Source organism: Brachyistius frenatus, unplaced genomic scaffold (genome assembly GCF_029030835.1).
Source record: "Brachyistius frenatus isolate BFR_SWC_R1_liver_20210118 unplaced genomic scaffold, ASM2903083v1 Contig_34, whole genome shotgun sequence".
NCBI lineage: Eukaryota > Metazoa > Chordata > Actinopteri > Embiotocidae > Brachyistius > Brachyistius frenatus.
The window spans coordinates 1,790,921-1,816,071 of NW_027210633.1; the positions used below are offsets into that span (position 1 = coordinate 1,790,921).

The 25,151-nt window shown below is 42.1% G+C and overlaps 1 protein-coding gene across 2 annotated transcripts; it reads left to right on the plus strand.

Annotated features, from left to right (window-relative positions):
* Positions 1–2,615: 2,615 nt before the first annotated feature.
* On the plus strand, positions 2,616–25,020 carry LOC138622087 (protocadherin alpha-C2-like). Of its 2 annotated transcripts, XM_069700593.1 has the most exons (5): positions 2,616–5,420; positions 8,178–8,236; positions 13,491–13,576; positions 14,854–14,939; positions 20,827–21,119. In XM_069700593.1, the coding sequence occupies exons 1-5, from the start codon at positions 2,880–2,882 to the stop codon at positions 20,935–20,937; spliced, it is 2,883 nt and encodes a 960-aa protein (XP_069556694.1). In that variant the 5' UTR covers positions 2,616–2,879; the 3' UTR covers positions 20,938–21,119. The 2 variants fall into 2 exon arrangements, with proteins under 2 accessions (XP_069556694.1, XP_069556693.1); XM_069700592.1 differs by lacking the exon at positions 14,854–14,939 and having other exon boundaries at positions 20,827–25,020.
* Positions 25,021–25,151: the final 131 nt, after the last annotated feature.

The window sequence follows — 25,151 nt, forward strand, 5'->3', positions numbered from 1 at the left end:
TAAATAATTAAAGAGTTTAAACCAAATGACCACCATTTCTAACCAAGACACAATCAAATAACAATCCAATGGCAGAATCTACTGACAGAAAGCTACTGGTGTCAGATGGAGATTAAACTGCTTATGTACTTTTTATGTAATGAGATTTAACCCTCCAGTTTCTGTTCAAGTGTGTTCACATGTTATTCCTTTGATTCCTTTGTAGCAGAGTTATACGAGAGAATAATTGATTTAAATTAAGTATATTTTTCTTTGTTTTGTGTCCACATGAAAATTGTCTCCACAGTTACTCTTAAGTTTTCACCACCAATCGAAACCAAAAAAGTCTACATGCCACATTCATCCACCCAATATTGAAGAAAGCTATACTTCACGTCTTAATTCGGTTGTGGTTTTACATTTAAAACCTGGTTAAATACATTATGATGAAACAGACTTCTATTTACATGAAAGCATAGCCTGTAATTATACAGTTGTGCAAATTGTTTTATTGTGGCTGCAAGGGAGGAGCTGTCTGTGCTGCTGAAATACTGCTGTGGCTGATGCTTCCTTTGTTGTGTCACACATTACTGGTTTGTGAATATCAAAAAAATACTCAACAGTTAAGAAATGTAGCCAAACAGAGAGTTTCAACTAACATTATATCTTTGAAAGGTTTGAGATCTAGTTAAAAAAAAAAGATGAAAGATTGATTTATTTCACGCTGTTTAGACTATTGTAATTGTGCGTTAAGTTATTTTAGCAAATCTTCCCTGGGTCCGTTATTAATGGTCCAGAAAAGCTATTGACCGATCCTTTTAAGAAGTCTCATGTAACTTCACATCTGATTGTGATCATTTTCACAGCCTTCTATGGTAAAGCACCAGCCTAAACTAGAAATCGTCTGCAAACATATGCCACCAGAAGGTCTCTGAGGTTCTACAGATCAGGATTTGTTGGTTGTTCCCTGCTTCAGACTCAATATAATGGAGACCGTGCCTTTGCAGCTGTGACTCCTAAACTTCGCTTGAACTGCAATTTATCCAAGATCATCAGAAATATCAATCCACCAAATATCTGCCTTGTACTTTTCTATGGCTGCTAAACTGGTGGGCAGGGTCTCAGGGGGACTGGAGCTGATCCCAGCATGCACTGGGTGACATACATGTTTTTCATGTGTTTTCAGTCTTTTAATTCACTAACAGGGAGAACATGCAATTCCCACCACAATTTGAGTGTTAGCAAGAATATATTTTGTCGGATTAGAGGGTTAATTCCAAGAAACTCTGATTTCACAAGTGAAAAAAGAAAATTGAAAATTGTTCTGCTGTTTCTTCATGAAAAAAAAGCGAATCTATTTATCCATCCTGTGTGTGGATCAACACAGGCTCCGTATTTATTTCTTCATCAGCCTCCTCGCCTCAGTGCCCATATACAACCCTATATCATGTGTCTCTTCGGGACATATTCTATAGACAGAGGAAATGAGACCTCTGCTTTATGGGGTCCACCAACGGGCATGTTAAATACGATTATGTGACCTGACAGTCTGAGGTCTACCACTGACAGTGATCCATGTGGAGGGAAGGTTGTGATTGTCAGTGCAATGCTTTCTTTCTCCTGCGCCTTGCCCAAATGCTCGCCATGCGGTAGGCTGCGCCGCAGAATCGCTACCGGCAAATTAACCATCCTTGCGACTCCGGCTCAGACAAAGGACGACAAGCATAAGCCAGTCCCCTAACCATGTGTCTGTCTGTGACCACGTTTTTCTCCCTTTCTATATCGTATATCATTTAAGGAGAAGTGGAGATTTTGAATAAAGTGACCTTCACGTGCAACAGTAAGCCTAAACAAGCAGTGAATCTGGTAAATAAAATGTTTGAGCCAAATCTTCGGGCTATTTCCTCCATTTCAATAATCCCACCATTAAAATTTCAGCCACGTGCTGCACAGCAAATTTGTATTGTGGATTTCTGGAGTCACTGGATGCAGGGATAGTCGTAGTATACAGGCTGTGGTCGTTTGGTGCGGTCGCCATTCCTTTTTTCTTTTTTGTCTGGAGGTGCTTTAATGTGTTGGTCGTCTGTTCGCTCCCAGACCCTCCACCGACATCGCAATGGAGGGATGAGAGGAGAGAAATGGGTGGGGAGGGAGGAGGGGAGCTGCGCCACAGCGGAGAGGAGAGCTGGAGTCTGAGTGCGCGCTAGGGTGGGATACGGTCCCTCCGAGGTCAAGTCAGCTACATTAAGTCATACATCTTCCGGTTATACATTCAAAATAAATCTTCTCATATACAGACTGATGATACATTTTTAATAAAGCACATACTGTAAACACATAGGGATCCATGGTAAGCCTAGATATTTCGTGACAATATTAAGGCTAAATGTAATATGTCAAATTAAGGGTTTGTCCATTATATTTGACGGCTATACTCCATTATAATGATATAGATTGGGTCAAAACCTGTTCATTGAGTTACAGCGCACATAACAAACTACTCCAGATGGGACATCTCAACGCTTTCCTCCCTCCTCCCGTCTACCAGAACAAATAAACTTATAGTATGATATTATTTTGAAAGGCACACTCTTCCTTTCCGGTTTTATGGGGGCAAATTCTGACTGCCTTGACTATCTCACAGCTCCAGCGGCAGGGAAACACACCCGTCAGCAGCGCGCATTGGAGACAAAAAAAAAAAAGCGCATCTTGGACAAAGGAAATATGGGCGCACTGGAGAGGATTCACCTCAGTCGGGTAACACAATGGATGAGCCGCTTCTGTTTCATTTACCGGGAAACCAATTAGCCCACCTTAATGAGGTGCTGGGATGCAAGATACTGCAAGCTAAAAAGGCGGAAGGGTGCGTTTAATCCGTCTGCGGATCCTATGAGCTTGCAATGGCTGTGGCGGGGATATGCAACTGGATAGGGAATAATGTGCCTTTTTATTTTGTGATATTTTCCTTATTTTGTGGCCTTTCGTTCGGACAGTTACGATATTCTATTTCAGAAGAACTGGAAAATGGAGCACTGGTCGGTGATCTGGCGCATGACTTGGGGCTGGATATTCGAAAGCTCTCCACCCGAAAAATCAAGGTAACCTCCAACAGCGGTAAACGTTACGTGATTGTCAACCCAAAAAATGGGAAATTACTTGTCAATGAGAGGATCGACAGGGAGGCGCTGTGTGATTTATCCAGCACCTGTCTCATTAATCTGGAGATGCTGGTCGAAAACCCCACTGAGGTGCACCATGTCGTGGTGGAAATTGTGGACGCCAATGACAATGCGCCGCAGTTCCCCAGAGACGAGTATCAACTGGAAATCATAGAATCTGCTTTACCGGGGTCTCGTTACCCCATTGAAAACGCGCAAGATCCAGACATTGGGTCCAATTCTGTCCGCATGTATCAGCTCAGCACAAACGACCATTTCGCGCTGGTATCCAACAAACCCTCCCTGAATACAAAGCACATCGAGCTTGTGCTCAAAAAGCCCCTTGATCGTGAACAGACGCCTTACCACCAATTAATTCTAAGTGCTGTGGATGGTGGGACACCAGAGAAAACAGGGATGGCTAAAATCAATGTCCGGGTCCTGGACTCAAATGACAATGTTCCAATGTTTGACAGCTCAGTGTACAAGGTGAAGCTGTTGGAAAACTCGCCCAAAAACACCCTGGTGATCAAACTGAATGCAACTGACCTGGATGAGGGCACAAATGGAGAGGTTTATTACTCTTTCAGCAGCTACACTCCCGAGAGAGTAAGGCAGATGTTCAGCATGGACACAAACACGGGAGAAATAAGAGTGAGGAGCAATGTCGACTACGAAGAGACCAACTCCTATGAAATGTACATCCAGGCGATGGATAAGGGCCCTGGGGCCGTGGCAGCACACTGCAAGGTGGTGGTGGAGGTGGTGGATGTGAATGACAATGTCCCTCAGATCGTGCTGTCATCCCTGTCTAGCCCCGTGAGGGAGGACGCCCGTGCAGACACAGTCGTGGCCCTCATTAGTGTCACTGATCGGGACTCTGGCGCGAACAAGCAGGTGAGCTTAGAGATCCCAGCAGGCCTTCCATTCAAGATCAAGTCATTCAGAAACTACTACACTCTGGTTACCTCAGCCTTCCTGGACCGCGAGACCACTGATGCCTACAATGTCACTCTGAGTGCCACAGATGGGGGAAACCCCCCCCTCTCCTCCCAGAAGACCATACAGGTGGATGTGGCTGATGTTAACGACAACCCTCCACGATTCGAACAGACTTCGTATACAGTCTATGTGGGGGAGAACAATGCCCCCGGGGCCTCTTTGTGTACTGTGAAAGCTCAGGATGCAGACATCAAAGAGAACGCACGCATCACCTATACAGTGCTCAATGACAACAACCATGGCATTCCTGTCACCTCGTATGTGTCTGTGAAGGCCGATACTGGGGAGGCCTATGCCCTGCGAGCCTTTGACTATGAGTCACTGAGAGAGTTTCACTTCCAGGTCAAAGCCCAAGATGGGGGCATTCCTCCGCTTAGCCGCGTCGCCACCGTCTACATCTACATAATGGATCAGAATGACCATGCGCCACTGATAGTCAACCCTCCTGGCAATGGCACGCGCTCCTTGGAGACGGTACAAAAGAATGCTGAGCCTGGTGCCTTGGTGACCAAAGTGGTGGCATACGATGCAGATGCCGGTCCGAATGCTTGGCTGGTGTATGTGATGGAGACGGCCACTGACCTCGACTTGTTCAAAGTGCACGAGCACACCGGAGAGATCAGGACCACTCGGAGGATCCTGGAGGACAACTCCACCTCCTTTGCTCTGACCGTCGTTGTGAAGGACCATGGTCAGCCTGTTCTCACCTCCACCGCCACCATCAATGTGGCTGTCATGGAGGTGCCGCCAAAAGTGGCTCCTGACCCTAAGAGGATCATCCGGCCTCACAGCACACTGCTTTTATCCAACGTGACCCTGTACCTGATCGTGGCTTTGAGCGCCACGACCTTTGTTTTCCTGGTCACTGTAGTGGTGCTGGCCATCGTCCGCTGTCACGCCTACTGCACCCAGCCTGGGTCCTGCTCCCCTTGCTGTGTGTCCCAGAAACCCCCTCCAGATGGTGGGAGCAGCAGCGTAAGTGCCGGTGGGGGAGGCGGCGGCGGAGCCGGGGCACAGCCCAATAACAACGTGGTGCTTCGGAGAGACCTTAAAGTGGAGCCTCACTACATTGAAGTGCGTGGGAATGGCTCCCTAACGAAGACTTACTGCTACAAGACCTGTCTGACCGCCACCTCCGGCAGTGACACCTTCATGTTCTACAACACGGGCCGGCCCATCAGTGGCACCTGGGGGAGTGGCGCCGACCGCTTCTTCACCAGTGGAAGTGGATTTGTACGGAGACTGAGTATGCCTGATGCCTCGCTGCAACTCTGCCCAGAGGTGTGTCATGAATTTTTTATGTTTACCTTTGTCTGCATAACTGGAAGGTCATGAGTGTTTACATATCAGCAGCTTTGTAATGACATTTTATTTAGTTGCAAACAATATAAGACACTTACACCGAGCCAGACTTTTCATTAAGGTTATTGCTACAGTCTGTTTTGTTTCCATATATTATGCGAGTGTCATGTTATTGCTGCAGGGACAGGACATTCCTGTAAGTCAAGTCTGATCCCTTCCTGCAATGAACCGATTCCCTGCAACCTTCTCTCCTTTTGTTTAGTTCCCACTTGTACTGTGCAGTCGGTCAGCCCAGCCCAGCTCAGCACTCATATTGAATTAGTGTCAGTCCGGATGCTTTTCAAGGGTCCTGTGTTATTTCTGATGATTCAGAGATTTGTGTTTCACTTTGAGGTTGTCATCACATCTACACTGAGAACAGCTCACACTACTTTGCTCACTCTCTCTGCATGTAGGGTTGACTTGTATGTGGGTGAGTGAGTAAATCTAGAACAGTTACACTGGAGCAGTGGGGTTAATTGACTTGGTTAGAGCCACCACAGGTCTAGTTGTTGCCAGCGTGGGATAGGAGATGTATGGTTAGTGTAAATGTTTGTTTTTTGTAGTCTTAATGGTTGTATTAAATTTGCATTACAGTGAGAGTTTTCTTACCCTCTAATGACGTCTAGATGAGTAAAACAGAAAACACTTTGATGTCTACATTAAAATGATTTACCTTCATTTCAAAAGTATTGCTGTTTAACATCCAGTAAGATCCCAGTGAAGGGTTTGTCATATTTTCTAAATAAAATCCCCAATTGCTTTGCTCTTAAATGTTGAAAACTTCATGTCTGTTGGTTGTAAGGAGTCTGGGTTTGATATTAGAAAATAATTCTTGGTAGATTTATTCTGCTTTTACAAAAGAGGTTGGTGATTGAAATATTGGTAAAATATAATTCCTTATTGCCAGATGGTTGAAGCAAAGGTTCCTAATAAGGTTAGGAGGTTGCCTGAATGCATCATCTTAATTATCAGGTGCCAGTCACTGGTACACTAGTTATGAAAAAAAAAAATCTCCTACCAAGACAAGTGTAGCAGAGTAAATTAAATTAACCTCCAGCCTCTGTTCCTTAACCCTGCAAATTAGATTTACTCAAAGAGGCTGTGTCTACCAGCAGAAAATACTCCCCTCTGAATTGAACTGAGGAACATAATGTGCCACCTTTATCTGGGACACTTGCAGCTGCCTGAGCAGGTTTGTGCCTTAAAACACAGCTTTTCTCATTCACTCTGTTCCTGAGGTCCGCGGCTGCAGTGCACACGATGCTGACAGATTTTAGGCATTAGCTGGAATGCAATGTTCACAATCATTTCATTGCTGTGCATATGCACCTACTCATGAAGAAAATGATTATGAAAGAGTCAGGCATAATTAATGGCAGCGAAAGATTGGCTCATTAAAAAAAATAGGACCCCACCCCCTCTCCTACGAGGGTCGTATGGTTCTTTAAAAATATAATCATCAGCGAACACTGGCATTATCAAAGGTAAATGAATGGAAGTCATGGCAACCTTAACATGGTGAACAGCTCCAACAGTCCAAAAACTATAAGCCATATATTTAATAATATTAAAACTAATAATATTAGTTTTAGTCCATTTTCGCTGATATTGATCACTAATAGAATATGTTTTCTGTGTTCTTAGAAACATCTAAATATCATATTGCTATCATGTTTTTTTTTTATACTGCACAGTATGTATCGTACTACCAAAATAGGTGCCCACACAGTTAAAACTTTTAGGTGAGATATACAGTCTTATAATTAAATCTATTTTAAAAGCACAGAAGATGAAAGATGACATATCTAAAAGACTTTACAGTGATAACGTGTTAAATGTTGCTGATGATTTGTCTCACTTTGTCCTACATCACCAACACATTTTACATTTGTGATACCACATTTGTATGTAACACTAGTTTAATACATGTCAGTGATATAGGCTGCAGTTGCCCTGGTGATTATGGCTCTTGCTTATTGGATTTTTAAAGGCAATAATTCACCAGAAGGCTGCTGGGAATTTCCAGCACTCAGCCCATGCAGGTTCATCAGGAGCAGACAGATTTCCTCAGTTACACACACACACACGCACGCACGCACGCACGCACACACACACACACACACACACACACACACACACACACACACACACACACACACACACACACACACACATCATGTCTGTACAAACACTCCAGCACTCGGGGAGAGGGCCTAACTCTCCCTGCTCTCACATTTATAGAGCCATGGAGTGAGTGACTTCAAAAACTGTCAATATGGCTTTCAGTCACTGCCCTTTTTAAAATCCTTGTGTGGCTATCAATATGTGTGTGTGTGTGTGTGTGTGTGTGTGTGTGTGTGTGTGTGTGTGTGTGTGTGTGTGTGTGTGTGTGTGTGTGTGTGTGTGTGTGTGTGTGTGTGTGTGTGTGCTTGCAATGTGGGACATAAGTGCAGTGTTCCTATCACGTCCAGAGCTGGGATGTGTATCATGATTAATTGATGAGACTATGGCCCAGCCGGGCTTTGCACAGTATGAGATCAAACTAAACTCTCTCTCTCTGTGTCTCTGTGTCTCTCTCTCTCTCTCTCTCTCTCTCTCTCTCTCTCTCTCTCTCTCTCTCTGTGCCTCTCCATCTTTCTCTTTTTTTTTTCTCCTCTCCTCTCCTCTCTCTCTCTCTACCTCTTGCTCGCTCAGCCAAAAGCCCCGAATGCTGACTGGCGATATTCTGCGTCTTTGAGGGCAGGGATGCAGAGGTAAGCATTTTTCCCATCTTGAACTCTTTTGCAACTTTGATCACCTAGAAAAAGTTACATCGTTTCATCCGACCCTCCACATCCAGCGTGCACCATCACACTGACCCTCCACATCCAGCGTGCACCATCACACTGACCCTCCACATCCAGCGTGCACCATCACACTGACCCTCCATATTGCCCCTGCAGTTTACGTATGATATCTCTTAGCAAAAAAGTATATTGACACTTTGAACTTCGCAATGACCTCTAGGAAACACAATTCAAAAACTATTCTGCAAAAAAAATCCTGCTGCTTACTATCTGATATTTTCCAAAATAACTGCAAGTTTCCCCTCAGCATTTGTTTGAACCTTAAGCCTTTCCTCCTCCTTTGGGAAAAAAAAAAGGCATGTGCAGCTTCACCAGAGCCTCTTCCTCCGCAGTGTAACACTATATAGGTCATCTACATTCTGAGCGTCGCTTCCCCCACTTACAGTCTTTAAGCAGGAAGCATGAAGGACAAATGAGCTGACGGTGACCTTTCTCAGATTATCAGATGCACACATGCATCAGTGTCTGCATGCACAGCTGCCCGCATGTACATGTGTGTGTGTGTGTGTGTGTGTGTGTGTGTGTGTGTGTGTGTGTGTGTGTGTGTGTGTGTGTGTGTGTGTGTGTGTGTGTGTGTGTGTGTGTGTGTGTGTGTGTGTGTGTGTGTGTGTGTGTGTAACTGTGTATTTATTGTATTATTTTGGTCTGGAGATGAGGGGAGAAGTTGTAAACACAGACAGCGGAGGACATCTTGGACTTACATGCATTTTATTTATTTATTTTTAAACTACGGCCTTATTGCACAACCAAATTCCCAATTCCAGAAAGATTAAAATAAATATTGATCAATTATAACTACTAATTAGTCCACTGAAACTTGTTAATTCTGTCAGGCTTACACGTTACAGTACAATTGTTTTCTTTCTAAGATCTGGGGCAGAAGCTGGGTATTATTTCAGAGATAGATTGATTGTGTTTTCACTTTGCTAGCTCGCACAACAACAGAGTATTCCCAGCCATGTCTGAGTAATGAAGCACAACACATGTAAGCATTCTCATTAGCTGCAAATCAGCGAGTACTGAAATAGGTGCATTGTCTGCAACAGCAAAAACAACACTGCATTTAAAAAAACCACAAAAAAAACCTGTATCTGTTTATAACATTTTGTAATGATCAATTCACAAAAGTTGCATTCAAATATGTAATAAAGTGTTTTTCTAATTTGACATGAGGACAGCTGGAACATGAGAGACTAATGAGTTTCCCCTCCACATGTCTACGCTTTGTACTAAATTTCCCTAATTTCATGCTAACAGTGTTTACCGCTTGCTTGTGCAGTCATCTGCTCCGTCTAAGTTTGATTTAATTTTACATTAGTGTTAATTTCTGTGGGGATCATAATGTGCGCTCCGTCATCAAGTCGTTGTGACATGACATGGATTAACATAAATCGTCGCCGCAATTTGCCGCTGCCATCTTTAAAATGGCAGTGCCTGTAACGCGCACCGACACCGAGATGGCTCGCATTAACACTTGACCCCAGCACACGGTGGCTGTAATGTATCGCGCGACGAAAAGCATGCAGGCAGTAACGTTACTGACCCATATTCCCCCGTGCAGTCGGTCAGTGGAGAATGCACCCGTCGGACCTGTGTCGCGTTCTCGCACGTTAAAACCAGCAGCTTTTTTTTTTGAAACGCTTGAAACACGCTCAGAATGTGCACGGGCATTTTTTATTTTTTTATTTTATTCATTAGAAATCAACATTGATCTGCAGTTTCAGAGAGGATCGCTGTGCTGCGTTGCAGCGGCCCCAATCCTGTGGAGGTCTTTCTATAGCGTAAGCTCCTCATACATTCATTATGAATGTATGAGCAGAAAAAAAAATCTTTCCCGGGTTGGGTTTGTGTCTCAGTTCAGTAGTTACAAAAACACTTGTATGCGTTCCACTTTCACCTTATTAAAATAATAGTTTGACATCATTTGTATAGATACCACTATGTCTGTATGGTAAATATGAAGCTATACATCCATCAGCCAATTAGCTTAGCTTCGCTTAAAGACTGAAAACACAGGGAAAGAGCTGACATGGGTCCAAAGGTAATGCTATTTTCGTACCCGCCCCATTAATGCCCCTTTTCTTCAGCCAGGACTAGCTCGGCTCGGCTCGGCTCGGCTCGGCTCGCTTTTTTAGGTTTTCCATTGGGCAGAAGTTTTGGATATTACTATCGTCACTTGAGGTTCCAAGTGAGCAGAGCCGATACCAAAAGGGGACATTCAAACGTGGAAGACCACCGATTGGTCAAATCGTGCAGGATCCTGGACATCCTGTGTAAACCCAGCCATTGTTAACTGGCCAAGCTACTGTAGCAGCCGCCATTTTCCAAATTCACCGGTCGACTCGATTAATGGCAACCCGCAACCCCTTGGCAGTCTTTTGTCTTGCTGCCTTCAGACTCCTGTGAAACAAAATCTGTGTCCTTGCTGTGACAAACAGACCCATATTAAGAATCAAGAACAACATCCCCTCAATGTCTTCCATCATTCGAGCAAAGCCAGTTTCATGTTACAGGGGACACCGTCTGCAGTGGGAAAAGAAACCCAGAGAAATACCAGGCACCAAAAACAATAGAGTGGGGGCCCCAGCAGTGGAAAAGGGGCTTACATTTTACTAAAACACATATTGTATGTTTAATTCATACAAAACATTTCAGTGACCTCCTTGGATTTGTATTTAGTTGCTAGGCAACTTCACGGTGAAAACACAACTCCAGGAAGTCACTGATGTTTTTATCTTTGGACAGAACCAGGCTACCTAGATAATAGACTGCCAGGTATATAAAATATCATTGTCGAGTCAAAGTCAACATCACGTGACTGTAAACCTCAACCGTAAAATGAAAAGGAACCGGGTGTGCATTTCCATCTCTCCGCGTGCCGCCTGCCCACCAACAGCTATAAGCAGAATGAAAAAGTAGAGCTCCACCGGAAAAAAATAAAAAATAATATCCGAGACGTCAAGAACTTCACTTTGGTGCCATATTTAGAATCTGTGTGGCGCTCGCAGGGGGAATTATTTATATTTTTATACACTGGGTGTGGTGAAGTTGTCTAACTTTTTAAACACACAATTACCATATATTATGATATGGGTATGCAACAAGATCAGCTACAAATACTAATATGTTTGCAAAATACGTATATGTTACTGTTAAATTACACGTGTGTCATTTACCTGTCCTACACCGTGCTGAGCGGCTGTGATCAAAGCCGGTGATGTGGGCACAGTACAAACCACATCACCATATAACAGCACAGAAGCAGATGTTAATAGTGCATCTTAGTCCTGAAATACATCTTCCTTGTATCTCTTCCTCCCTGAAATATTTAAGGCAGGACACTACAGGTGAATAGGGTAAAGATTTAACTAATAGTTGTAACCATAAAACCTTCCTAGTTGTTGACTTCTAATAAGATCAGGATTTTTTTGTATTACAGGTTTTCAGAAATTGTGTATTTTGATATACAAATGAGCCTCTGTCTGAAAAAAAATAAAATAAATTTGCTTACGTTTCCAGAACAGAAATTTTGACATTGGAAGAATCCAGATTCAACATTCTTGTTTCATCTGGTCAACATATTATTTTCATAACTCTATAAATCAGAAAATGTTGTCAACAACAATCCCTTTTTGCAATGTCTTTTGGAATAAAATGTTCCATAAATGAGGAGCTTAATGATATGGGCATGAAACATGTACTGTCAAATTATGGTCTGTTTTAAAATGATCTTCTTCTCATGCTACTGAATCTCCTCTTCAGCAGCTCCTACATACACCAAACTTTACAGTTTTATTCCCGTCTGAATGCTGAAAGTACTAAGATAGGGATTTCTTTACATGTAATTCACAACGTGATTTATATAGCATTTTATGTGACCCACTTAGCATGAATTAAGGAGAAATAGTGACGCAAATACACAAAGTGTTGTCACCAGTCTAAAGGGAGATATAAATTAATCAAATAGTCCAAAATCAAAAAATATACACTGCATGAAAACCATTTTTTTTGCCAGCAGAGTCTTAAAACCAGTTGAGTCCAAATGTAGATGTGAAGTATGATGACAACAGCAAGTCAGCTGTTATAAGTGGCACCATTTTCCTCGCAACTTGCATGGGCACATTTGTTGAGCCAATCACTTAACAGTGATGCTGTCACAGCTCCATCGATGCTAGGGCTGTTAACATGGCAAACCCCCCCACTGTGAAGAGTCCAGCATAACACGCAAACCCATAATGGAGAGTGATGAAGAGAGTTTGGGTACATTGACTTGACAAAGACTTAACTATCTCCATTTCAATGACTCATATCTCATGTGTAGTGATACTGCACACTGGCTTGGTCTGTATTATTATTCATCCTCGTCCTCAGAAACCAGAAAACAACAGTATTTACAACCAAGTCATAAAATTAGAGGGCAAATTGGACAGTAAACGCTGCATGAATGTGATACCAGGAGACTCAATCAATTACCTGGTTACCTGACAATGAACAACAGTAACAGTACAGCACGGACTCCAACAGAACAGGGCAGTACATTAATCTCCACTAGTTTTATCTGGTTCTCTTGTTTTTCATCACAAGTCATTTCAAAAATAGGGAATGAAAAAATTTCAACATAATGTAAATTAATTAATGAAAGGGTTGCCAGGTAAAGTTAATTCAATTTGTCAAATCATTTTAGTTTAATTGGCAAAGTTAAGAAAATACTCGCTACATCCTTTTTAATTTTTATTTATTCATTGTGAGTTGTAAAATGGCGTCAACAGAGTGGGAACGGTTTGCTGTCATATACTGAAACACTACATTTTTCACTTCTTCACAGGAGACGTGTCACAGCAGGAAACGCTCGGGTGTAAATGATAAAATTCCTGACAGCCAAATTTTATTTTGCGACTTTGCTTTCAAAGTAAAACACGTTTTTGTCACATTGTGTTAAGGCAAGAAAAGTGGTTGCCAGGAGCAACAAGACTACGAGAAATATTTCAAACCTTGTTGTCCCCGACAACCATTTCTGTCGAGGCCTGAAATAGTGGTTAATACTTCCTAAAAAAAAAAAAATGGCACACCATCAAGGAAAAGTTTTACTGACGGTCAAATTTTTTGAATGACCAGTCGTTATGTTTGAAAATGATTTTGCTGAATGTGTTCTACTTTTCAGTTCTGTCCACATGGAGGAATCCTCAGTGATGCAGGGAGCCCAGGGGATGCTGGTCCAGAACTGGCCCACTGTATCGAGCGCTGCAGGTGAGGGAAAGTGTTGGGGATGAAGGGGGAAAAGTTCTGTGTGTGTGTGTGTGTGTGTGTGTGTGTGTGTGTGTGTGTGTGTGTGTGTGTGTGTGTGTGTGTGTGTGTGTGTGTGTGTGTGTGTGTGTGTGTGTGTGTGTGTGTGTGTGTGTGTGTGTGTGTGTTATCTTATTTAGGGCAACGGAGGCAGAAAAGTGATATGTAAAAGGTAACTGATTTCTGCACATGTCTTCTGCAAGCGTAATATATGTTTGAACTAAAGAAAACTAAGATTGATTTGATGGATTTTGTATGAAATGCTCATCATTGTTACGTCATGAAGACAAACTGCAATAGAATTTGGAATTTCTTCGAGTTGAGTTTCAGGTGTCACTACCGGGAGACGCTGGTACCTCCGTTGTTTGTGCTAAAACACACAATTGATATTTGATGGGTGGGAGGCCACAAAAGTTGTTGTCCTCTTTGCTGCACAATATCAAAACAAGTATGTTAAATATTAAATAAACAATTCACGAGTTGATGTAATTTCAGACGATTTATGTTTTACTTCAAAATACAAGCGATGCTGAAATAATTTTAGACAAAATTTAATAATTTTATTAATAATTAAAAATTGAAAACCTGATTTATTTTCTACGACCCAAGTTGCATTGTAACCGATTTGTTTCTCATTCATAGTGTTATGTTACACTAAAGGAATATCGTTTAGCATTTTGGGAAATCCTCTTATTTATTTACTCGCTGAAACTTGGGCTTTATTAGACTGCAAGCAAGTCAGATTTTTTTTTTCTCAAATCAGATCTTTAGAACAGACTATCCACGCCGTTATTTACAAGTGAACAGACCGGATTTGGTTGGTCCAGGCGTCGCCAGCACATATCGGCATCGGTTGCTATGGTAACGTTACACGTGAAGCTTTGCAGGTGACAAGGCTTCCCAACACGAAAGCAAAGTGCTAGCAGACCATTTATTTCGGCCTGTCCACAGACTGTTGTCGTTGTCCTCCATAGCGCCAAAATCGACCCTGTCTGATAGTGTTCTGCTAGTAGTAGCGTAGAATCTGCTCACTCTGTCACTCAAAAATGATGTCATCGTTGTGTGTCATGTTGCGATTGACCCAAGAAATCTCATCTGAGCCACCGGAGCGTCCAGACGGAGACACATCTGTAGAAATCTGATTAGAATCGCATTTCAAACCACCTCCAGATGTGGTTTGGATCTGATTAGCAATAATCGCATTTCATGTGTTGTTGGTTGTTTTGTTTTTTTCTGTCCAGACTTTCAAAAATCAACCCGGATACAATCTGGATATGACACAAAACAGATTTGGGCTGGAAGTGTTAACAAGACCTTAGAGGACAACGTCAGTACAATTTTCATGTTGCTATATGTTAACTATGATGCTGCATCCACGAGACAAGAAAAGCAAACGGAAATATGGTTATGTTCAAATGTTTAAAAAAAAAAACTGCCTATCAGCAACTTTAGATCTCACTAATAACCATGTTATCTTATATTTTAATCTGTATTAAAACTAAACAAAATGTAAAACATTTTACTTGTTATACCCATGAACCCAGTCAGCCCATAGTTCTCCCTGTTTCCAGTCCATTATGCTAAGCTAAGCTAACTGGCAGCTGGCTGCGGTTTTATATTTAGCATACATTTATTTGTCCTTTGAATATCGACATGATCTTTAATTCCAGTGTGGTGTTCATGCAGAGCTTAGCTGAGACGCCCGGGGCCCTTGTGCAGCGGTACAGATAAACAACTGTATCCTCCCGTAGAAGCAGCCAGCTGCATGAAGGGCTACAGACTGAAAAAAAAAAAAAAAAAAAAAAAAGGCAGCTAGCTTTGAAAAGGAATGAGCTGTCCTGAGTGGGTGGAAACATTCAAAGTATGGAGCAACACAACAGAAGTGCAAAACAGAGCTGGCCTCAGATATGACCTGCGTTGCACCATTCACCGAATCACCGGCTCACAGCGGGTGAGGAATTTGGAAGTGCTGCTCTATGAGGCTGAGAGACTTCTGTAACTAAGATTTCAAAACAACGTCTGGAACATCGTGAGCTGCTCCCTCCTTCTCACAGCCCAGCTGCCATTCATTGATTTTCTGTCCAGCTGCAGGAATTAGAACATACTTAGGGACTTCAGTGAAGGGTAGCATCACAGTCAATCACTGAGGCCAACCAGTGACAGGATATGTCTCTCTGTCAGTCAGTAAACATGTATATATGAAGGTTTTTCGCTCTGTGCAGGATCGGGCAGGGGAATTGTTTGAGGTACCAGCTGTACTTATTCCCAGTATCTCTGTGGAAGGTTGCAGCAGAGCAATGGGCATTTTTCTTGAGAGCTGATGGAAAGCTGCCTCGCTGGTCACGTAAAGACTAAAATATTGTCTTCAAGCAGAGTGCACGGCATACTGCGGTTGTTACCATTAGGAAATCATTTGTTAGGAGTGGCTCAGTGCTAAAGCATAGACATGTACGAGATTGCAGGTTGATCCTCTTTATTATGCATCAAGAGGTGGAGCCTTTTTTTTTTGGTGACACATTTTCATGTCTGCAGCAAATTGTTATCATGATGAAGTTTCTCCAACATGCTGCGATGCATCTAAATGCGGCTCCCTCGAAAAACTGTGTTTATGTAAGTGACCCATGGCGCAGATGAGGAGACATTTGTCTAATGCCAGAGGGGAGATATGCTATTATCAGTAGTAAGAGAGTGCTGTGAATAAAAAAAAAAGAGGATCCAGTAAAATTAAAAGCAATTTCGGAAAGAGGAAGACCAAAGGAGACGTACAGGGGGATGGTTGAAAAAAAAAAGGAAAAAAAAGCGAGGTGTTGGGGGATGGAGAGAGAGAAAGGTTAAGAGGATTGGCAGGTTCCTGCAGTAGTGTTGTTGCTAGGGAACGCCATGTGACCTGTTGCCTGGCAACACTGTCTAACTGAGAGATTGCTGCAGCAGCCGCACCCTCCATCAGCAGGGAGTGGGCGAAGGCAGTTTCCATGGCAACCGGTCATATCTCTGAATGGAATATTTGGAGACAAAAAAAAAAAAAAAAAAAAAAAAAAGAGGAAGGAGTAGAGAGCAGAAAAGGGAAGGGGACTTGACAAGGGCAGGTATTAAGAAGAAAAAGAGGGCTATTGAGAGGATGAGTATGGTTTATATAGATGTGTGTCATGCAGAATACAAATGACACATATATATTTACACGACCACAATGTGACTGTCAGATTTGTGCATGTGCTACAAACCACCATAGGGATTCATTTCCGATGGTATCTTGGACTAGACAGAAAATAGCGTAGCCTATTTTAAAACTAGGACATCAGGTTACAAGAAACGAGGCTTGTGACACCCACACATCCACATCAGGTGTCATAGCAACCGCCTCACAAGGAGCTATACTGACCTGCTTACCAGCAGTTACACCGTAATGCGTTTCAGACCCACGTTGGCTGTGAAACATAGTCTCATATAAAGCAATGGCAGAGGCATGTTACAGAAGTGATAAAACCTGCTCGTTACTGTAGGAATTAATATCTCACATGCACACACTCATACACACACATACACAGGAGAATCTCTGATTACTACCTGAGTCTGTACTTTAATTAACAATGTCAGGGGATTGGATTTGTCACAGCAGTGCAGGAATCCCTGGGATGTCCCAAGACACCGAAACAAAATTCACTTGAACAGACGCAACACAAGCAGCTGAAATTTTTAGCTTAGCTGGTCATGCAAAGGCACAGGAACTGCTCTAAAACCATGAAGTTTGCATATGCAGCCACTGCTATCTATACTGCTCTGATAGGGTATTATTTTCCTGATAGCAAGAACACGTAATTATAGTTTGACTTCCAGGGCTAATCCAGCAACATGTTTGTTGCTTTCTTAGTAAACTGTGGATAAAGAATTTACACCATGTCAACAAACTGTTCAATACCTGACTAAATAGGTCAAAGCTTAACCTGTAATGGTCAAAAACCGTAACACCCGTATGGCCCCAACCATAAAATACTGTGTCCACAAATTTTCAAACAAAAATTTGCCAAAATCGAATGATAATCTCAGCATTCATTTGCCATCGAGGACGCATCCTAATGTTTCAGTGAATTTTATTATACAAATCCATAATCCACGGAGGATCAACCCATTCAGGCTTGTACACTTGACCTATCATCTCTATAATGTAAACTCTTCCACGGGTATATTGTAGGCAAATAGTTACACTTGCTGGAGAAAAAATTATAACAGGTTGAAATTAGCTTTAATTTCCTCCTGGCTTTTCCTCAACCAAGAGCTGAGCTCACCGCGTATAACATGCAAAAACGTGGCAAAAAGGCAAATAAAGGCTAGAAATGGCCAAAAGTGGTGCAAGGGTGGAGCTGAGTCGGGTCGAATTAAACCTGATCGCTGAAACTGGCACCAAGGAGAGTCTCTGGCTGACAGTCAGTGGCTGAAGCCTGTAGACATCCAGCCAAAGGTGACGGGACCCACCTGTCACTCAAAGAAGCTCATGCATAACTTTAAGCCTTATTACATTTTAAATAGGCGAGTTATATAAATTGTCACCGCTTGTTCAGTTGTCATGAACTAGGAAACCTGCTGCAGTGACCAAAACCCCTTTTTTTTGTACCAGGCTGGAAACATGTTTATTTCTACTGTAAAGTTGGTCATTTCAAAATAAGAGTCATGGGGATCGACTCGCTTTTGGAGCGAGCCTCTTGTGGCTGTTCATGGAAATGCAATTTTTGGCACTTCTGCATTGGCTTCATATTTCAGCCTCAGAGGTTGCTGCTTACATGCTTATATGTAACATGTCACTTCAAAGCCACCCGAGTTTAATGTAAAAAGTAGTCTGCCGGTATTCAATGCCGCCCCTATAGTTTAACGCTGTGGTTTCACATTACGGGCGAATGGGTATTTCTAGGTCTATCAGCACAACGGTACCTAAAGCATTCCCCAAATCTCAGCATCAAATCACCATGTTTTACAGAGCAGGATCAGGTAACAGGAAATGGTGTTTCCGTTACACAGAACTCAGCTGAATTGTGTACAGAAATGCAGTGCACGTACAGGCTCGTCCACGTTCTGACGCTTCACAGTGTTTCACTCATCTACTTTAACTCGTCTTCTCAGTATATTTGAATCATCTTCCTCACCTTAACTGCTGATACCAGTCACATATATTACAACCTCCTCCTGGGCTTAATATCCAGATTAAATACAGACAGACACCACGTACCATCAAATGTCATAATCCTTAAACAGCATTACAGTATTACAGCAGTGACGGCACTAATGGTAAGATAAGGAGATAACATCTGACACAGACTAATTATCAAACAAGCTCACTTACATTGGTCAATTAGCTGCTGGTGGATTTTTTTTTTTTTTCTAAAATTGTCCATGAAAGTTACACAAAATTATATTTAAAAAAAACCAGCTTAATCTGGAGTTCCTCCAAAGCTTTTTTGTTTGTTTGTTTTTTTCTCCTTCAAATGCTAATTATTTCATATAGTTAAAAATGAATATTTATATTTTTACAAGTAGGGAACAAATTATTTATGTGCCTGCTCTTTCTGGTATGTTGTAATAATAATGTCGCTATGTTACTTCATACCACTCTCTGACCTCTGTTGCTATATAGAAAGCACCCATCCTTTCCAGCATTGTCTGGTGTTAATATATATCACAGCAATCTCTGATTCTTTATAGGCTCTTTGTACGAGCTGTTAAAAAGGGCAATAATACAGAGCTATCTCTTGTCCAGATTAATAGTGTCTGTTACATCAACTACAGTCTTCACACGGACTGTACTCTGAGACTCAATGAAGTCACTGTGGGGACACACTGGGACTCCGTGCGTACGGACGTCGCAAATTTTCTAAAATAGTGTGCGTTCCAGTGGGACAGTGGGTGAAACCATTTCAGCACTCCAACAATGTCATAAATAGCCTACAAAGAAAAATCAAACAGAATCGTTTTGCAAGTGGCCCGTGTTTGATCTAAATAAAATCCAGACAGAAAGTAGGTCAGCGCAGAGGGAACTGGTGTGGGCCTGAGAGCACCGTGCCTGTGAAACCCGCCCACCCCCATCTCTCTTACTGCCTCTCTTGCACTCTCGCTCTCTCTCTCTCTCTCTCTTCATCTCCTCTCACATCCTCTTTCCTTTTCATTCTGGAATATATGACCTTTTGACCTTAATAGCTATGTCTTATTTCCACTTATCATTATATTTCCCCGATGCGAATACAGAACACCTTCCTGTTTTTTTTCTTTCTGTTGTATTTTTCTGAGCTCCTTTCTCTTTCACATCCATGCTTGCGTATTGAAGGTTGAGTCTCTGTCTCTGGCTTCTGATGAGAGCAGGATTATGCTGCTGCCAAACCCAAATACAAATCACATTGCCAAGTTAAACATCCCTGTGGTTTAAAGGTCAGACCCCTACAGCGTTCCCCGAATTCCTCTCCTGAAAATATCCGCCACTCCCTGTGGCTATTCCGCTATTGTCAAACCATTGACTCAATAATAAAGGCTAAGAAAAGAACAATGCATGACAAGCATATAACAATTAATAGCAATAGCAAAGCAGGGTTTAACCTAATAAAGTCCAGGCTAGAATGGGTTGTGCTCCTTCTACCACTTGTCAGCTATCAAAATATTACCAGTATGTGTAAAGACCAACCAACTTTTGAATTGATGCTGAAAGGAAGAGGATTTAACATTTTGGTATTTGCCTTCTTGACCAACGTTTTATGAGAAATCTGGTACCATAGTAAATAGTAAGTGGCTGGCTAGATTGGAACAAAGACTGGAAACGAAGGGAATCAGCTAGCCTGGTTCTGTCTAAAGGTGCCAAACTCTGCCTACCAGCACCTCTTCGTTCTTTTACATTTTAATTCAAAAAATGTTTTTGACTCAATTCAGCACTTTCCTGGAGGTTTTGCTGGTTGCCTGGCAACAGCTCCCAGGCGATAGCATTGTATTTCATCCCGGTCTTATGCCAAAGTGTATAATACACCTCGCCTTAACGTGAGAGAAGACGCACGAGCAAAGCGTGACGATGACACTCTGTCCACCGGTTGGTGTATTACACAATTTGGCATGATACTGTACAGACAATCGAGTTGTATTTATTTCCCAAAATGTTGAACTCTTCCTTTAACATAGCCATCCAATTTTATGAGTGTCCAGATATGAGATGATCTCTGTTTTTTTCTTTCATCTTACTTCTATAGATGGCGATGGGGGTGGAGAGCTGTCGCCCCCAGTGGGCGCCGGAGTCAACAGCAACAGCTGGCACTTCAGATACGGCGCCGGAGCGGGCTACGGCCCTCCGCAACCTCTGAAACCCGGAGAGATCCCTCCTGAAGCCTTCATCATCCCTGGTTCCCCAGCCATCATTTCTATCCGCCAGGACCAGGGCCCTGTGGACGACAAAGGTGACTTCATAAGCTTCGGCAAGAAGGAGGAGGCCAAGAAGAAGAAAAAGAAGAAGAAGGACAAGAAGGACAAGAAGGATAAAGGAAAGGATGACGGTGATGAATAGAGGAGATGAGCGCAGAGTTACCGACAAACTACCATCCCAATTTCAGAGCCAGAAAAATAAGCCAAATGCATATTGTAGAACCGAGGGAGCCTCCTTGCACCATACTTGCATAGACATTGTACAGTGGCCAAATCCTCACTAGACCCGGCCTGGCTCCCCACATCATGCGAACTTGTTAAACAAATGCTCTTTACCTAAAGGCTGGACCAAATTCAAACAGACACAAATTCATCGGCTTAAATTAGCCTTACTGTGATTTGCTGCCCCTCCCCCCCCAGTTTGTATAATAATAATGAGGATAGCACCCGAAAAGGTGCAATATTTGTATCTGATCATTATCAGGTGAGGCTGCCTGTGATGACATCTCTGGGCCCCTTCCTTTTTGGCAGGTCGAACGCCAAACTTTTAAAAAGAAAAAAATTCAACAGAGGCTTTTGTCTTCAGCATTATGGAGGCCTTACAGAAATTCAGACAATGTGGTCTTTTGTAAAAAAAAAAACAACATTGGAAAAAAAAAAAGAAAAAGTAACAACATAACGGTATACCATAAGATTAGCACCTTTTAAGAAAAGGAGGTGGCTGAGAGAAGCTGGACCACACTCGAATAAAGAGCTCTGTCTCAGTGTAACATATAGCGCATCGCAGAGGCTGAGGACCTGGACTGGGTTGCACCAACTATGCGCAAGTTTGATCCCAGGTTAGTTACTAAAGTAGTGGCTTCATAACTGCTAGTTCATTTACAATTAGCAAATTACTAAATTCGATTGTACCATGGGGTAAGGTCTAAGGCTGTATCTATCTATAACATTAAGATTTAAGATGCCAATAAGTCATTGCTATATCGCGCTAAAGGTCCAAACCACATGGATTTGGCATAAAAATTACGATTGGTAAATATAATCCACATTTGACGCTTAAAGGGCAATGCTAGTTTTTGCATGTTTTAGTCCTCTCTACCAATGATTTCATACTGAACATCACTGCTAACCAGTTCCCGAAGCACATCGTTGTTCGTTTTGGTGGCACAAAAAATGACATTAGCTGAGGCTCAAAACTCTTTCACACCAAGAAAGTCATCAAAGTGGACACAGCATTTGGTTTTTATTGTAGTTCAAATTGTATTTTCATTGCATGGTAGCCTAATTCGGCAACATCTCAACAATTCAACCTTAGCCAAATTAAAAAACAAACATGACAGATTAGGTCCCGAATCTAAAGCAAGTCTCAGCATGCTAGCTTTTAGATTTTATGGGGCCAAAGTGGAACCCGGGTTTGCCTGAAGAAAAGGCAAAATACACAACAACAAAAATGTAAAACTTAAAAGTGGAAAATTGTTGGCAGTTCTATGTAATTTGTAGAAAATGGACAGAAACATTCAAAACCCCCTGCTGTAGCCCTTCAAGTTGGAAAAATAGCATGGAATTGCTAAAGAAAAAATATATATATATGCTGTGTGCAGAAAAAAAGAAGAAAAAAAAATTCTGCTTTACTGTCAGTGAGTGCAGTTGTGTGACTTTGTATCATTTGCACCTGCTTTATTGCTTGCTTAATCATGTACTTGTTACTTAGGGTTACGTTCTAAAAGGTTTTCGTGGTGGTACCGCTTGTAATTTAGCAGTGCGTGAATCGGGATTAGTGGCTACTTGGGATATAGTAACTAGGGAACCTACGTGCAGCTGATGCAACCGGCCCCTGACCTTGCCTCCTCTCTGGGACTATGGCACAGGTCACTGGGGGGTCTCAATCCTGCTGAGTATCAGCACACCCAGTCTGACACACACATTACTGTACTCAAACACACACACACGCACGCGCACACACACACACACACACACACACACACACACACACACACACACACACACACACACACACACACACACACGGTCTCTTCCTACAGTACATACAAACACACAAATATACTAAAAGAACACACGCCCCTTTATGGAAACCGCAACTCCAGAACTGAAGGCCGGCGCCATCCTTAATGTGGGAGTGTATTATAAGGCTGGGGCGCAGGAACGTTGCTCGTCACTTCATTTCTGTTCAAGCCTGATCCCTCTACTTCTGTCTTTGAATGTTAAGTAGTTGTTCTTCAAGCCCTGCACCACTGCCTCAACTGCTTCAGTGCTTGTAGGATTTGCTTGCCCGCTGCTTGTTTCCTCCCTTCGCTTTTCGCGTTTCCTAGAATCAACAGGGTTGAACGACATCTTTTCAAAGTCCCTCTCCTTCAATGAACTGTGCGGTCGTGACACCGTAACTTTTGTGTATTTTGCATATTCACACACAGAATACACACATCGAGACTACATAAGGCACACAAACACACACATATACATCTTTTGTTCGCTTCAACTTCAACTGAGCGTCTCCTCTTGATTGCTAGTTGTTGACAGCTTTGCCATCCCTCGCATAGCTTTGCTCGCATTGCCTTGTGAGGACGCCTGACAGGTTAGCAGACACTGAGATTTTGCTGGATACAATTACACAAGATGGAGTGGCCAAAAGAAGAGTCAGATAGTAGCACTCGTTGTAAGTCTATTGTGTAGAAAACCTTGGGCGAATCGTTCCTGTATTGCACGAGCAGAAGTGTTGCAGTTATTCCTGTCAGCCACAAGTGAGCAGCTAAGCAGCAGCCGAAAGAGGTTTGAGGTTAAATTCAGAGAGGGAAGAAGCCCTCTTATGAGACAGTGGGGGTGAAACACAATGTTGAAATTGCCTGTGTAGCACCAGAGATCGGTAACAACATGTAAAGATCAGCAATTGCACCTGGCAAGACTTTAAAATGTACTTCTTTTTTTTTTTTTTCGCTTTATTGCTGTACATAGATATGAGAATCAAGGCTGGTGGGAAAGTTCGGTGTTAAAGAAAGTAGAGCTATATTTGTTGTGAAACCCCAGGTGTAGCATGGTAAAGAGAAAGGCTGTAGCAGGCAGTAGATCCTGGAGAAGCATCGACACGATTACAAGTGTCATCACCTCAGTGTTCCTTCTTTTTTTTTTCCCGACCATCAGACTACCAATCACTGTAGGGGAATATAGGTGCTGCTATCCAGCTCAAACCCTCCCGTGCACATGATTCCTTCCCCCCTCCTGCCCCCGTTCTTCAGGTGTACTTCTGTGCTGTCAGATCACCAAGTGGCTGTTTGCATGTTATAAGCAAAGGAAACAGATACTATATAGATACTATATATACATAGATATGTTTTTCCACTGGGAAATGCGTATTGGAATACATATACCTCTAATACACATTCTCAAAGACGACACACACACACACACACACACATCGGAATACATGGATCCATATGGATAAACACATACGTACGGTACATACAGATACGCCATTGCGAACAGTAATTTGTGGAAAAACCTAAAAGAATCACATTTTTTATCCTGTTGAAAATGAATTTAATATTCTAGATATACATAATGCTATTGTGTTATGCTATGAAATGCCTTTTTTTCTGATTTTAACCCATATGATTTTCATAGGTAAGAAAATCAATCCTTAAACTTGTGTTGAGCTTTGAGACGATGATCAAACAAACACTCTTGTGAAGTCAATTATTCACCTTCCATATCTCTTCCTTTCCCAATAGAGAAAAAGGCAGAAAAAGAAGAAAAAAAAATATCTAAATATATAAAATGATATGAAAAAAAATAAAGTTGATGTATTCTCTGCTTGTGTATAGTGAATGTTCCTCAGTCGCTGGGTGTGGACGCGAGCGGCACACACTAGTCGACTGTGACAGTGCAGATCTGTTAATAACTTTTTTGTACACCTGCTTATCATTGTAAAGGTGATAATAGTGATTCTTATGATTTAATCAATCTGGTAATGTGTTTTGTTAATAAGTCACGAATAAAGTTTTTTTCTTATATATCTTAAAACTGTGTCTTGATTTCAATTCAACTAACAGCTTGTGTTTCACTTCTTGTAAACTTTACACTTGTTGGACATGATTTGGAAAAGTCATATAATCAGCAGCTCACATGGGAGCAAATAATGAGA

What these genes read in the sequence shown, in the direction of transcription:
- LOC138622087 (XM_069700592.1), top strand. Translation starts at nt 2,880, where the DNA reads ATGGCTGTGGCGGGGATATGCAACTGGATAGGGAATAATGTGCCTTTT. An exon ending in CGCTGCAACTCTGCCCAGAG is followed by an intron (nt 5,421 to 8,177) that starts GTGTGTCATGAA and finishes TTGCTCGCTCAG; the next exon opens with CCAAAAGCCCCGAATGCTGA. An exon ending in CACTGTATCGAGCGCTGCAG is followed by an intron (nt 13,577 to 20,826) that starts GTGAGGGAAAGT and finishes TTACTTCTATAG; the next exon opens with ATGGCGATGGGGGTGGAGAG.